Source organism: Oncorhynchus mykiss, chromosome 25, assembly GCF_013265735.2.
Source record: "Oncorhynchus mykiss isolate Arlee chromosome 25, USDA_OmykA_1.1, whole genome shotgun sequence".
Lineage (NCBI taxonomy): Eukaryota > Metazoa > Chordata > Actinopteri > Salmoniformes > Salmonidae > Oncorhynchus > Oncorhynchus mykiss.
In genome coordinates, this window is record NC_048589.1 from 11,014,531 (window position 1) to 11,030,159 (window position 15,629).

Consider the following 15,629-nt stretch of genomic DNA (forward strand, 5'->3'; position numbering starts at 1 on the left):
TATGACAGACAAAATGAGAAAAAAAATCCAGAAAATCACATTGTAGGATTTTTTATGAATTTATTTGCAAATTATGGTGGAAAATAAGTATTTGGTCACCTACACACAAGCAAGATTTCTGGCTCTCACAGACCTGTAACTTCTTCTTTAAGAGGCTCCTCTGTCCTCCACTCGTTACCTGTATTAATGGCACCTGTTTGAACTTGTTATCAGTATAAAAGACACCTGTCCACAACCTGAAACAGTCACACTCCAAACTCCACTATGTCCAAGACCAAAGAGCTGTCAAAGGACACCAGAAACAAAATTGTAGACCTGCACCAGGCTGGGAAGACTGAATCTGCAATAGGTAAGCAGCTTGGTTTGAATAAATCAACTGTGGGAGCAATTATTAGGAAATGGAAGACATACAAGACCACTGATAATCTCCCTTGATGTGGATCTCCACGCAAGATCTCACCCTGTGGGGTCAAAATGATCACAAGAACGGTGAGCAAAAATCCCAGAACCACACGGGGGGACCTAGTGAATGACCTGCAGAGAGCTGGGACCAAAGTAACAAAGCCTACCATCAGTAACACACTACGCCGCCAGGGACTCAAATCCTGCAGTGCCAGACGTGTCCCCCTTCTTAAGCCAGTACATGTCCAGGCCCGTCTGAAGTTTGCTAGAGAGCATTTGGATGATCCAGAAGAAGAATGGGAGAATGTCATATGGTCAGATAAAACCAAAATATAACTTTTTGGTAAAAACTCAACTTGTCGTGTTTGGAGGACAAAGAATGCGGAGTTGCATCCAAAGAACACCATACCTACTGTGAAGCATGGGGGTGGAAACATCATGCTTTGGGGCTGTTTTTCTGCAAAGGGACCAGGACGACTGATCCGTGTAAAGGAAAGAATGAATGGGGCCATGTATCGTGAGATTTTGAGTGAAAACCTCCTTCCATCAGCAAGGGCATTGAAGATGAAACGTGGCTGGGTCTTTCAGCATGACAATGATCCCAAACACACCGCCCGGGCAACGAAGGAGTGGCTTCGTAAGAAGCATTTTAAGGTCCTGGAGTTGCCTAGCCAGTCTCCAGATCTCAACCCCATAGAAAATCTTTGGAGGGAGTTGAAAGTCTGTATTGCCCAGCAACAGCCCCAAAACATCACTGCTCTAGAGGAGATCTGCATGGAGGAATGGGCCAAAATACCAGCAACAGTGTGTGAAAACCTTGTGAAGACTTACAGAAAACGTTTGACCTCTGTCATTGCCAACAAAGGGTATATAACAAAGTATTGAGAAACTTTTGTTATTGACCAAATACTTATTTTCCACCATAATTTGCAAATAAATTCATTCAAAATCCTACAATGTGATTTTCTGGATTTTTTCTCATTTTGTCTGTCATAGTTGAAGTGTACCTATGATGAAAATTACAGGCCTCTCTCATCTTTTTAAGTGGGAGAACTTGCACAATTGGTGGCTGACTAAATACTTTTTTGCCCCACTGTATATATATATATATATATATACACATATATAGCCTGTTTCCTAAAAATAACTTTCAGACATAAATGCTTCTTCTTCATCTTACCATCATATTTAATGACGTAGTGTCCTTGGCTGTTTTGAAAGGCATTTATAAATAAAATGTATTATTTTTATTATCATCCTCATCATTCCCTCTCCCTCCCTTTCGTGAGAGGTCATGCCCCTTGCCCTTTCACCTCTCCCCTATGTCATGGTCATGAATGAAGGATCTTATTTATTTAACTCAGGAGGCATGCTGGAACAGAGAGGTGCTGGAACCGAGAGTTGCTTGTATTGTATAATGCATTATCCACACACCTTTTGGTCTGCAAAGTTACTATGCATTCAAAAAAAGACAAAATAATGTACATATGCTGAGCCCATTTCATATATAGATAGATTACAACATATACACTATTGTCTTTATTTGAGATTTGATTTTTTCCTCCGCTATTTTGGTTTGTTACTTCCTCCTTTGAGATGGGAATTGTACGATTTGATGGGGGTAGGAAGACGTAGTCCCCTAATGGTTAAGATATGATTCAGGATAGGTAATCTGATCCTAGATCTGTTCCTAAGGGCAGCTTCTACCTGGAGCCTGTTGAAGATAGTACTCTCCAGAGTCACGTTCGGCTGCAACATTACAAAACCTGCGCGTAGAAACGTGTTGTGGATAAAAAAAGATGATTGTCTTGAAGGCTAGGGAATCGAGTCTGCTCTATTCGTAACATTTCTATCTGCGAAGTTTGAACATCTCACCTTCCTGAATACACCCTGGTCACGTCTGTGTTTGTCACCATGGAAACGTCCCACTCCGCTGTCATGGGGTCGGATGTGTTGTAAAGAGATCTATTCCTCTGGTTGCACAGTCTCTGAGAGGAGTGAGAGAGGTAGCCTACTGTAGATAGCAGGATTGGACACAACTTAATTTAGTCCATTTCGGGAAGGGAACAAATCCTCACTGAACAAAACAGCAGGCTTCAAATCTTGAAATGGTATTCAGCCAAAACGTCTCCTGAGAAGACGGAATAGAAATGGAATTTACCCGTAGTCCCATCCCGTGCTAGCTAGGCCTTACGGTGCTTTGGCTGGGCTAATTTGTGTGTGTGTTTTGAGAGAGACAGATGCACAGACCAGAGAGACAGACTATGGTTGTGTTCAGAAGGCACAAAACGGGGAGAAATAAACCAGTTTGAAATGGGAAATGAAAAAAGTTGGACCAACAATGTTTCTTCCTAATTGTGCCTGCTTGAACCCGACCCATGTCTGTTTGTAACTGTCAGAAAGGAACACTTCGAACAGAGAAACGGACTGAAGAATCTGACAGTGACGCAAGGATTGCTGTAAATAAAGGATTGTATTGGAGGAGATGAGTTGTCAATTTATTCTCTCAATTTCTTCTACACATCCACCCAGTTACCGTGCTCAACAATCCTCAGATTGAATATGAGTGTTAGTAAAACAACCATCGTCCCACAAAGCAATATGGGCACAATCATAATGTAGATAAGATCAGAACAAAGGACTTACTAAACGGGGCTAGTAAGAGTAATATTACGAACTGAGCATTTGAACCAATTTCTACCATAGATGGAACCCACTTAGTGAAACCAGGCTCCATCCACCCAGGTTTAGCTGCAGTGTCTGTCATGTAACAGATTGTCTACGTTGTAACACATCATTCCTTCTCAGGTCCTCCCCAGTGGCGGTATTAGCATACAACAGCAGAGAGCCATCCTTCTCTTTGCCTCTACATCTCACTGGGTGTTACTTCTACTGTGTGCGTGTAGGCCTACAATAGTCATTTATCTTGCCCAATGGAGGAGAAGCAGTATCAGTGCCTGCGACCGCGACCAAATGAGCCTTTTGTTGTCATTAGAATGTATTTGTAATATTAATGTCGCTCCGCAAGTACAATAACTTTGCCACTGACAGAGAGAGAGAGAGAAAGGCTACTAGGGTTCTATATTCTCAGCCCCTGGATGAAACGTTGCTCCTGACACCCTGCTTTGAACACCCACACGAGGGGAGAGGAGAGAAGGGGGGAGAGGCCTGTCCATGGGCGCATGAAAGGGGGTGAGGGGCCCAGGAGAGAGGAGAGAACAAATCCCATTGGTGGATGAAGAATAGGAGCTTTCCCTCCCTCTCTTTCCCTGTCTTACTGTATCCACAGTACTTCCCCATTGTCTTTACACATGGACACATCTGTAAATCTCAGCACCCTGACCCAACCCTTTGGTATAACTCACAAACATGGTAACGTGTGACTGTGGATGTTTCTCCTAAGGTATCTGTGTGTGTGTTCTCCCTCTCTCTCTCCCTTCTTCTCCCTCCGTCTGTCTCTGAAGTGGAAACCAACCAGTCCCTGATCATCTACTCTCCCACAGCTCGCAGCCATTTGATCCACGACGCAGTTCATTAACAGGATAGTCGTGCGATAAGATATGTTCAGACAAGGAAGAAAACGATTGAGGTTTTGTATCCGACTGTATCTCGCCATATCACTGTCTCTGATCAGCACTGAGGGAGGTTTACTGTGGGCTGGGAGACTCACTCTTCTGCCTCTTCCACAGGACCTGGATAGCAGGCTTTTAAATGGTAAGTAGCCTTTAAATGGGGGAAAGAAGCATTTACACCGCTGGAACACTGGTTTATACCAGTGTGTGAGAGAGAGCGAGAGAGAGAGAGAGAGAGAGAGATAAAAAGGGAAGAAAAATGTCCCTAGGAGAAAGATGCCTTGATAGGTGGAGAGGCAGACAGGCGGTGTAGAGAGGGATGGAGGGAGGGAGAGAAAGAAAGAGAGGGATGGGCGCGGGGGTGAAACATCTCTGATGTCCCTTTGATTATCTCTGGCTCTCCTGCTGGGCTCTCAGACGCCACTCATCACAGAGAGAGAAAGAGAGAGGGGGGAGGGAGGGCGAGAGAAAGGGGGAGGGCGGGAGAGAGTGACGGGAATAAAGAAAGCCAAGCCTATCAAAATGGAAGCTGAAGAGATGATCGTGAATCCAATCTGAGAGTAATAGATGATTTAGAAATGGTCTGTTCATTGTATAGTTCTCTGCAGAGAGAGGGGGGGGGGGGGGGGGGGTGATATCTAGTTCTCTCATTGTCCTCCACAGACAGACAGACAGACATTTCAGACTGACTGGGTTCGAACCAGAGTTTCCCCGCGTGCCACAAAACTGTTAGCCTGCAGAGCTAAAGCATATAGGCATCGACACCAATCGGTCACATATACAGTACACCTCAAGTCATATTAGCTAGACACGGCTGGATCAAATCGGAGTGTTGGACTAGTAACTGAAAGGTTGCAAGTTCAAATCCCCGAGCTGACAAGGTACAAATCTGTCGTTCTGCCCCTGAACAGGCAGTTAAACCCACTGTTCCTAGGCCGTCATTGAAAATAAGAATTTGTTCTTAACTGACTTTCCTAGTTAAATTAAGGTAAAATAAAATAAAAAATTCCATAAAAACCTGAGAGTTCATCTGTCAGTGGACAAATTGACGGTTATGCGAAAGCAATAATATGAGGGCGTGTGTTAGTGCCATTACCGGCACGCCGTGACGCAGTCGCTATAGGGCGGAGCCGAAGTCATCCTTTTGAGACTCAAATCACTAGAGAGACCTGGTAAGATGGCTGTGGAAGTAACACCATCACTAGGGTTGCACAATTCCAGTAATTTCCCCCAAATTCCCCGGTTCCCAGAAATCGCAGTTGAAGGATACCAGTAATCAGGAGAGAATAAGCAGGGAGTCAGGGAGCCTCCAACCGGAGGTTCAGGGAAAGATCATCCTTAACAAAGAGCCATACAAACCCCCAGCTAGAAGCTACATCAGGAACACCCGAGAGAGTGACCAATTAGAAATCATCCAAAGAGCCATACAAACCCCCCAGCTAGAAGCTACATCAGGAACACCCCGAGAGAGTGACCAATTAGAAATCATCCAAAGAGCCATACAAACCCCGCAGCTAGAAGCTACATCAGGAACACCCGAGAGAGTGACCAATTAGAAATCATCCAAAGAGCCATACAAACCCCCCAGCTAGAAGCTACATCAGGAACACCCGAGAGAGTGACCAATTAGAAATCATCCAAAGAGCCATACAAACCCCCCAGCTAGAAGCTACATCAGGAACACCCCGAGAGAGTGACCAATTAGAAATCATCCAAAGAGCCATACAAACCCCCCAGCTAGAAGCTACATCAGGAACACCCCGAGAGAGTGACCAATTAGAAATCATCCAAAGAGCCATACAAACCCCCCAGCTAGAAGCTACATCAGGAACACCCGAGAGAGTGACCAATTAGAAATCATCCAAAGAGCCATACAAACCCCCCAGCTAGAAGCTACATCAGGAACACCCCGAGAGAGTGACCAATTAGAAATCATCCAAAGAGCCATACAAACCCCCCAGCTAGAAGCTACATCAGGAACACCCCGAGAGAGTGACCAATTAGAAATCATCCAAAGAGCCATACAAACCCCCCAGCTAGAAGCTACATCAGGAACACCCCGAGAGAGTGACCAATTAGAAATCATCCAAAGAGCCATACAAACCCCCAGCTAGAAGCTACATCAGGAACACCCCGAGAGAGTGACCAATTAGAAATCATCCAAAGAGCCATACAAACCCCCCAGCTAGAAGCTACATCAGGAACACCCCGAGAGAGTGACCAATTAGAAATCATCCAAAGAGCCATACAAACCCCCCAGCTAGAAGCTACATCAGGAACACCCCGAGAGAGTGACCAATTAGAAATCATCCAAAGAGCCATACAAACCCCCAGCTAGAAGCTACATCAGGAACACCCCGAGAGAGTGACCAATTAGAAATCATCCAAAGAGCCATACAAACCCCCAGCTAGAAGCTACATCAGGAACACCCGAGAGAGTGACCAATTAGAAATCATCCAAAGAGCCATACAAACCCCCAGCTAGAAGCTACATCAGGAACACCCCAGAGTGACCAATTAGAAACGCCATCCACAGCTTAGACCGCACAGTCAGTCCATCAGCAGCCGAATGCCACGTTGTGTTCCCACTGTCACAGTGGGAAATACAGTCATCAGTGTACACAAGGTTTACCTAAGGTTTATGTAAGGTTTAACAGCGGAAGTAGATGGTTAGGACTAAGTGAGAGAGACATGCAGAGAGATGAGATGGTATAACTGATAGGCCACTGCTAAACACACACACACACACACACACACACACACACACACACACACACACACACACACACACACACACACACACACACACACACACACACACAAAAGCAGCGATGGTACAACTGATAGCCCTCTCTATTAAACCCACAAAGACAAGACTAGGGTTCTCCTGAACACAACAGTGCCTTCCATTCTCTGCTATAATCGCCCAACAAGCATACAGCACCGGGTTATGCCGACAGACACACACCCAGGGTGCTATTCCCTCCCAGCAGGTGACATCACTCTGCAGGATGCTATCTGAGGGAGGAGGGGGGCAGGAGCCCTAATCCATGTCTCTCTAGTCACAACGCTGGCCAGTTTTAGGGGGAGTTAACTAGCAAAACACTGTGTGGCCATATCCGGAGATAAGTGTGTACACACACACACACACACACACACACACAAGTACACAGGAACCAGCTCAGACAAGGAGACAGATCTGAATCCAGCTCACACGCAGTTAAAGAGGTTGTTTCAGTGTGTTTAATGGGTTATGAAGAATGACAGGGAACAAAATGAAAACTAAAATGAAGCTCTAGAAATGATTCAATATCAACCCAATAACACTTCACCGTCCTTACACTAAAAACAGGTGCTACTTTCCGAACAGCCATGGGCTTCTCGAATCCCCTCGGGTGGCTAGGGCAGGTTGCTAGGCACGGTCCAACTCCGCCCGACACTCCTCCAACCTCCTGATGAGGTCAGAGGTCAGGGGGTGCTGGTTGCCGTGAGTAACCTTCATGATGTCATAGGCCTGCAGGGGAGACAGGAGAGAGCAGGGGTGTATTCAGTGATGTGTTCATTACCTTACCCGTACAAATATGTTGACTACAGCTGACATGACTCTCTACATGCTACCAGCCTGAAACTCATACTGTATCTGTTGTACAAAGTCTATCTAAACCAGGATTATTCCAATCTTACCCTACAAGGCCTGGAGTACGGCTGTTTTTCAGTTCCACCTGATAATTAATTGCACCCACCTGATGTCCTATGTCTAAATCAGTCCCTGATTAGACAGGAAGAAAGACAGCAGTGGAACTGGCTGGAGGTCTAGATTAGAGTGTGAGGGACCTAAATGTTCTGTAACGTTGCAACCCCCTGAACCGAGCCCTGAGATAGATGAGGGGAGACGGGGATAGGGCAGCCATAACAATGGTTCACTGCCCAGCTCACCAGTCTCAGTGTGTGCTGTGCGTCCCCCAGGTGAACCAGAAAGTGCTGGAGCTTGGCGACTCTCATCAGCTGGATGGCGTGGGCAGGGTGGGGGTCTGGGTAGTACTGCCTGGGGACAGAGGGGGGAGGGGTGATTAGTGGGGTGGGAGTACAGCCAGTTTGAAGAAGACGGCAACTTTCATATCAGCAAAATCTGAGCATTCGAACACGCCTGACTGGAGTGTCAGGTGGGCAGGTTTTGCAGTTCTGGGACGGTTCCATTAGTTCCACTTCGCAAGACAAGCTGACGTAAGTGTGGCTCTCAAGTATTTGGAGGAACACAAATACTATTTGAACCCAGGTCTGTCTCACAGTGCTCAAAGACAGTTATACTAGACAGACAGGAGAGAGTAGCGCTTCGTTTCCACTCCACTGTTCTTCTGTTAAGGAATCATTTTTCTTCCAGTGGTAAACGAGAAAGAGAAAGGGGTGCAGATAGAGGAGGAGGTTGGTAAAATGGAGAGAACACAAGAAGAGTGTTTTCTGGCATCAAAATATACCAAATGTGGTGCACTAACTGGTACACTATCTGGGTAAATATGACCATTGGTTTATCTCTGGAAATAAGCATTTACTTCGCTCGACTTTACACTCTTATCATAGAGCCGTGAGGGTTAGAACGGCACTATCATGTCATATATAAACACGCACAGAGAGATCATGTCAGACAGAGAGAGTGAGGGAGAGAGAGTGAGCGAGCGAGAGAGCGAGAGACTATACCAGTATTCCCCTCGAAGGTATGAGACATGATAATATCTATCGACATTTGGGATAGCTAATCAGGGGGCTGATTAAAACTGTACCCCAACAGCTTTTTAAATACACATGTCAAAACGTGTGTGTGTGTGTGTGTGTGTGTGTGTGTGTGTGTGTGAGTGAGTGAGTGAGTGAGTGAGTGAGTGAGTGAGTGAGTGAGTGAGTGAGTGAGTGAGTGAGTGAGTGAGTGAGTGAGTGAGAGAGAGAGAGAGAGAGAGAGAGAAGAGTGTGTCTGTGTGTCTGTGTTAAAGTGGAGCAGAGAGTGCCCTATCCAAATAGGTCAGAGAGCAGAGAGTGCCCTATCCAAATAGGTCAGAGAGCAGAGAGTGCCCTATCCAAATAGGTCAGAGAGCAGAGAGTGCCCTATCCAAATAGGTCAGAGAGCAGAGAGTGCCCTATCCAAATAGGTCAGAGAGCAGAGAGTGCCCTATCCAAATAGGTCAGAGAGCAGAGAGTGCCCTATCCAAATAGGTCAGAGAGCAGAGAGGGCCCTATCCAAATAGGTCAGAGAGCAGAGAGTGCCCTATCCAAATAGGTCAGAGAGCAGAGCCTCATGCCCCTGGTTGAATTATGAAGAATCTACACTCCCACGGATAATACATACTCTTACAGAACACAAACTCACTTACAGAAAGGATACACACTCGTACGGGTAGTTTACACTAGGAAGCGATATCGCGCTGTGAAACAATGGAAGACATTCAATTCCAATGGCAGGAAAGCAAGAGAAGAGAAGTGGGCGGGGGACTGTTGAGTGATGCGAGCATGGGCGAGGGAGCTAAACAGGGCGGGACTAAAGTTGGGGAAAACTGAATTTTATTCAAATCCTCTGCGATATCGCCACTCGAGTGACCATTTTCCCAATAGCTTCCAACCACTACTGGATTGACTGACAATGGCTGTTGATATATAGCACTACCTAGCTTGCTTGCTAGCACCCACATGAGGCCGGGGCTAGTGTGGCTAGGCGAGTGCCGCTCGTATAGTGTAAACGCACTGTTAGAGAACACACACACACAGAGAATACACTCACTCTTAGAGAACACACACACACACACACACAGAGAATACACTCACTCTTAGAGAACACACTCTTAGAGAACACAGAGAATACACAGATAATACACACACTCTTAGAGAATACACACAGAAAACACACACACTCCTTGAGAATAGACACACACACACAGAATACACACACTCTTAGAGAATACGCACACACTCTAAGATATTACACATACAGAGAACACACACACAGATAATACACACACTAAGAGAATACACACAGAGAATACACAGTCTTTGAGAATACATCCACTCTTAGAGAATACACAGATAATACACACACTCTTAGAGAATACACACACACACAGAATACACAGAGAATACACACACTCTTAGAGATTACACGCAGGCTTAGAGAATACACACACTCTAAGAGAATGCACACAGAGAATACACACACACACACACAGAATACACACTGTCTTAGAGAATACACACACTCTAGAGAATACACACAGAGAATACACACACACACACAGAGAATACACACTCTTAGAGAATACACACAAACAGAGAATACACACACAGAGAGAATACAGACACACAGAGAATACACACACACAGAGAATACTGACACACAGAGAATACACACACAGAGAGAGAATGCACACTGTAAGAGAATACACTTGCAACACTACACAACAGGTTTGTGTGGGGAACGGCTCTTGAACCCAAACCAACCAATGTTGTTGTTGTTTATGGTGAACAGACAAACGGTAGTTTATATGGACATCTTGAGACAGGAGAGCAGAGCGACACCAGATGCCATAGAATTGGGTAACTCCAAAACAGTCCCTTCCTCATGGTTTATTCACGTCAACTTGATTGCAGTTGAAAGTGTTGGTTTTACAACAGCGGTGGCCCACCTTTCTCCTGGAAAACCACTGGGTGCAGATTTTGCTCTAGCCCTCTTGGAGGAGGGTTGGCCACCCCTGAATTACACAATGTGTCACCGGGACAGATGGAAGCCACCTGACATTTATAGAAAAGTTCATCCAGAATCAAATGGACTATAGATCATTTGAGTGACATCTTTCTGATGAGTGCCAACCGAACGACAACAAATAAAGAGAGGCAGACAGTGGAACACTAAATGTCAACATTAAAGTAGGTTTTTCAGAGCCATATTATTTCTTATCACGTCCAGCCATGGGTTCATTAATATCACAGTAATTGGTGTACTGCTCAATAGGCCAAAAACACACAGAGTGCCGTGGAGCACTCACCACGCCTCAATGACTTATTGAGAGGAGCTCAGACACACAAGCTCACGCACGCACACACACACACACTTTCTCTGCCTCAAGCATTTATCAACAAAAACTGTTTGGCTATAACGCACTCAAGGAGAGAACTATCCAATTAAATCTCCAATTACAAGTCAATGCTGGGGTGGTTTCTCATATTACACACACACACACACACACACACACACACACACACGTTTTCTCAACTTTAACTTGGAACCAAATCTCTCTCTGGCAGAGGGAGACTGGGAGAGATCACACTGTGGAGAAATCTTTGGGAATGTTTGCAATTTGGGAGACAGAAGAAATGGGTTTAATTAAACAGTAATGACATGTATCTTTTGCTCAGGTGGAGCAGACACACACACATAACACACGCACACCGAGAAAAAAGAGGTCTGCATTAGAGAGTGAGCACAGAAACACAGACAGATAGATAGACAGACAGACATCACATGGCAAGTCAAGACTCCATCTAGCCCAAACCAAAGCTGTCTGATTTTACGAACCATCAGCAAGCCAACTAAAACAATCCACAAACATGTAAACAACTACACCAAAGACCAAACAACGTCTTAGATGCCCTAGAAAGACAAAGTACCTTCCATGAGAAACTACTTTTGTAAGAGATGAAGGCTGAACGTGGTGGTAGATCATTCTTAGGGGATTCTTCAAAAGAACTGGAATCATCCATTGGTCTCATCAAGATCCATTCAGGTAATTCAGCTAATTCCACTATTCAGATCAACCGCTCTATTGTAACTAATACAGCATGTAGAGTAGTGTATGGTTGATTTGGTTGATTTCTGGTTGATTTCCTCCCAGCATTCAAACATGTGTGCTAGATGACTGACTTTATCAGTAACATAAATGTCCTAAGGGTAAAGCCATGGTGTCATGTCTACATTTGTAAAACCTACTGCAGTCAATACTGTATGCAGGCAGGGTTGCCCACGCTGCTTAAGGCAGTGTGTGTGTGTGTATGTGTGTTTTTAAAAGTCAAATCAAATCCAGTTTAATTTATACAGCACAATAACTAGAGGCTGCCTCTCCATGCCTCTTGGTCCTAGGCTTTGGGATAGTTAAAAGGCCAGTGACAGAGGACCTGAGGAACCTACTGGGTACATAACTTAAAAGCATGTCTGACACGTATTGGGGTGCACAATCGTGGATTGATTTAAAAACCAATAGAATAATCATAAAATGTATTCTAAAACTGCAGAGACCTTAAGACCGATGTAATGTAATGTAATGCTCTCCGTCTGGTCTTGGTCCGTACCCGTGCTGCAGCATTCTGTATGTTTTGCAGTTGACCAATCGCTTTCTTTGGTAGACCAGACAGGAGAGCATTACCTGGTGTTTTATCTTTATTACCCGTGAATTCAAATGTGAGGCCAGATTCTCTGTCTATGCTTTGACTCCAACAATAAGTACCTTGGTCTTGTCTTGATTTAGCTGGAGGAAGTTGTGAGCCATCCACGTATTTAAATCACTAATACAGTCTAATCATGTATCAATCGAGCTAAAATCCTCGGGTGATACAGAAATGCAAAGTCGTGTATCGTCTGCGTAGTAGTGAAAATCTAATCCTGTGCTTTCTGATAATGCTGCCAAGGGGTAACACAGAGCCGTTGGACAATAAACAGTGCACTCAAAGATTTCAGACCCCTTGACTTTTTCCTCATTTTGCTACGTTACAGCCTTATTCAAAAAATTGATTGCATAGTTTTTTTCCTCATCAATCTACAAACAAAACCAATAATGACAAAGCAAAAACAGGTTTTTAGAAATTGTTGCTAATAAAAAATATTAAAAAATATCACATTTACATAAGTATTCAGACCCTTTACTCAGTACTTTGTTGAAGCACCTTTTGGCAGAGATTACAGCCTTGAGTCTTCTTGGTTATGATGCTACAAGCTTGGCACACCTGTATTTGGGGAGTTTCTCCCATTCTTTTCTGCAGATCCTCTCAAGCTCTGTCAGGCTGAATGGGGAGAGTTGCTGCACAGCTATTTCCAGGTCTCTCCACAGATGTTAGATCGGGTTCAAGTCCGCTCTCTGGCTGGGCCACTCAAGGATATTCAGAAACTTGTCCCGAAGCCACTCCTGCGTTGTCGTGGCTGTGTGCTTAGAGTCGTTGTATTATTGGAAAGTGAACCTTCGGCCCAGTCTCAGGTCCTGAGCGCTTTGGAGCAGGTTTTCATCAAAGCTCTCTCTATACTTTGCATCGTTCATCTTTACCTCAATTTTGACTAGTCTCCCAGTCCCTGCCGCTGAAAAACATCCCCACAGCATGATGCTGCCCCCACCATGCTTCACCGTAGGGATGGTGCCAGGTTTCCTCCAGACGTGACGCTTGGCATTCAGGCCAAAGAGTTCAATCTTGGTTTCACAAGACTAGGGAATCTGGTCTGAGAGTCTTTAGGTGCCCTTTGGCAAACTCCAAGTGGGCTGTCATGTGCCTTTTACTGAGGAGTGGCTTCTGTCTGGCCATTCTATCATAAAAGGCCTGATTGGTGGAGTGCTGCAGAAATGGTGTGTGACCATCGGGTGACCATCGGGTGCCCATCGGTGACTATCGGGTTCTTGGTCACCTCCCTGACCAAAGTCCTTCTCCCCCGATTGCTGAGTTTGTCCGGGTGGCCAGCTCTAGGAAGAGTTTTGGTGGTTCCAAACTTCTTTATTTTAAGAATGATGGAGTCCACTGTGGTCTTGGGGACCTTAAATGCTTCAGAAATCTGTGCCTTGACACAATTCTGTCTCAGAGCTCTACGGACAATTCTTTCAATCTCATTGGATTGGTTTTTGCTCTGACATGAATTGTCAACTGTGGGACCTTATATATAGACAGGTGTGTGCTTTTAAAAATAATGTGAAATCAATTGAATTTACCACTGGTGGACTCCAATTAAGTTTTAGAAACATCTCAAGGATGATCAATGGGAACAGGATGTACCTGAGCTCAATATCTAGTCTCATTGCTAAAGGCTCTGATAACTTATGTAAATACGGTATTTCAGTTTTTAATACATTTGCAAATATTTCTAAAAAACAGTTTTTGCTTTGTCATTATGGGGTATTGCGTGTAGATTGCTGAAGATTTGTATTTATTTAATCCATTTTAGAATGAGGCTATAACTTAACAAAATGTGGATAAAGTCAAGGGGTCTGAATATTTTCCCAATGCACTGAACAATACCGGATCCAAAATGTAACCTTGTGGAACGCCATGTTTTATGCATTTTCTCTGAATTGTGTTCACCAAGGGTTACAAAAAAACTCTCGACCGGTTAAATAGATCCAAAACCAACATAGAACTGGGCCTAGCCAGCCCACCTCTCTAGTCTGTCCAGAAGGACATTATGGTCAACATTGTCGAATTCAGCACTAAAATCCAAGAGTACAAGGACAAAGAGCCGTTCAGCATCTGTGTTGGCACTAAGATAATTTACCACTTTAACTTAGCCTGTCTCTGTGCTGGGCACAAAAACGTTTTTAGTGCAGTGGGGAAAGTCCCTGTTAACAGGGAGTGATTAACAATAGCTTGCACTAATTCAGATATGGAATTCAATTTTTTAAAGAAGGTGGTGGGGATAGGTAGAGGCTTAAATTGTATTATCACTTTCCTGAGCATGTCTGTGTCAACCAGGGAAAATAAATCTATCGTGCATTTGTCTGGTAGGCTAGGGTACATATCATCAAACTTCTCATCAGGTCTTGCTTGACTGATACCCAGCCTAATGTTTGTTATCTTATCTCTAAAAAGGGTAGGATTTATCAATCCATGGTTGAGAAGAGCGCTCTGGAATTATTCTGGATTATTAGTGACCCAGCTAGAAAAATTAGCCTGTCTGCCATTTCTAATTGTCTTGTTATAAATGCCAAGTTGCTCGCTCAGAAGATCATAATGGACCTGCAACTTTGACTTTCTCCACTTCTGCTCTGCCTTTCTCCAATTTTTCCTTAATTGATTCGTATCCACACTCATCCAAGGGGCACTCCATTTGGATGTGGCCTTATTAAACTTTACTGTAGCTATGGCATCAATGGTTGTCCTTAATTTTCTATGGAGTCTCTGGACCTACTCACTGTCACAGTCATACTCTGGACCTAGTTTTGTCCCATGGAATACATTTTGTGGATCTTAATGTTTTTCCTCATAATCCTGGACTATCGGACCACCATTTTATTACGTTTGCATCAAAAGTCGTGCTATAAATTCACAGACAACACAAAGATTCCTTGATGCCCTTCCAGACTCCCTCTGCCTACCCAAGGACGTCAGAGGACAAAAATCAGTAAACCACCTAACTGAGGAACTCAATTTAACCTTGCGCAATACCCTAGATGCAGTTGCACCGCTAAAAACTAAAAACATTTCTCATACGAAACTAGCTCCCTGATATACAGAAAACACCCGAGCTCTGAAGCAAGCTTCCAGAAAATTGGAACGAAAATGGCCCCACACCAAACTGGAAGTCTTCCGACTAGCTTGGAAAGACAGTACCGTGCAGTATTGAAGAGCCCCCACTGCTGCTCGATCATCCTATTTTTTCAACTTAATTGAGGAAAATAAGAACAATCTGAAATTTCTTTTTGATACTGTCGC

At 44.3% G+C, this 15,629-nt stretch overlaps 1 protein-coding gene across 1 annotated transcript in view; it reads right to left on the reverse strand.

Annotated features, from left to right (window-relative positions):
* Positions 1–7,194: 7,194 nt before the first annotated feature.
* The window catches only part of smyd3 (SET and MYND domain containing 3), a 193,234-nt gene continuing 184,799 nt past the window's right edge, over positions 7,195–15,629 (reverse strand). Inside the window, exons 11-12 of the mRNA XM_036962694.1 lie at positions 7,911–8,019; positions 7,195–7,488 (exon numbers count right to left, since the gene is read on the reverse strand). Coding sequence (XP_036818589.1) covers positions 7,387–7,488; positions 7,911–8,019 — 211 coding nt within the window. The 3' untranslated portion in view covers positions 7,195–7,386. The remainder of the gene's footprint in view (positions 7,489–7,910; positions 8,020–15,629) is intronic.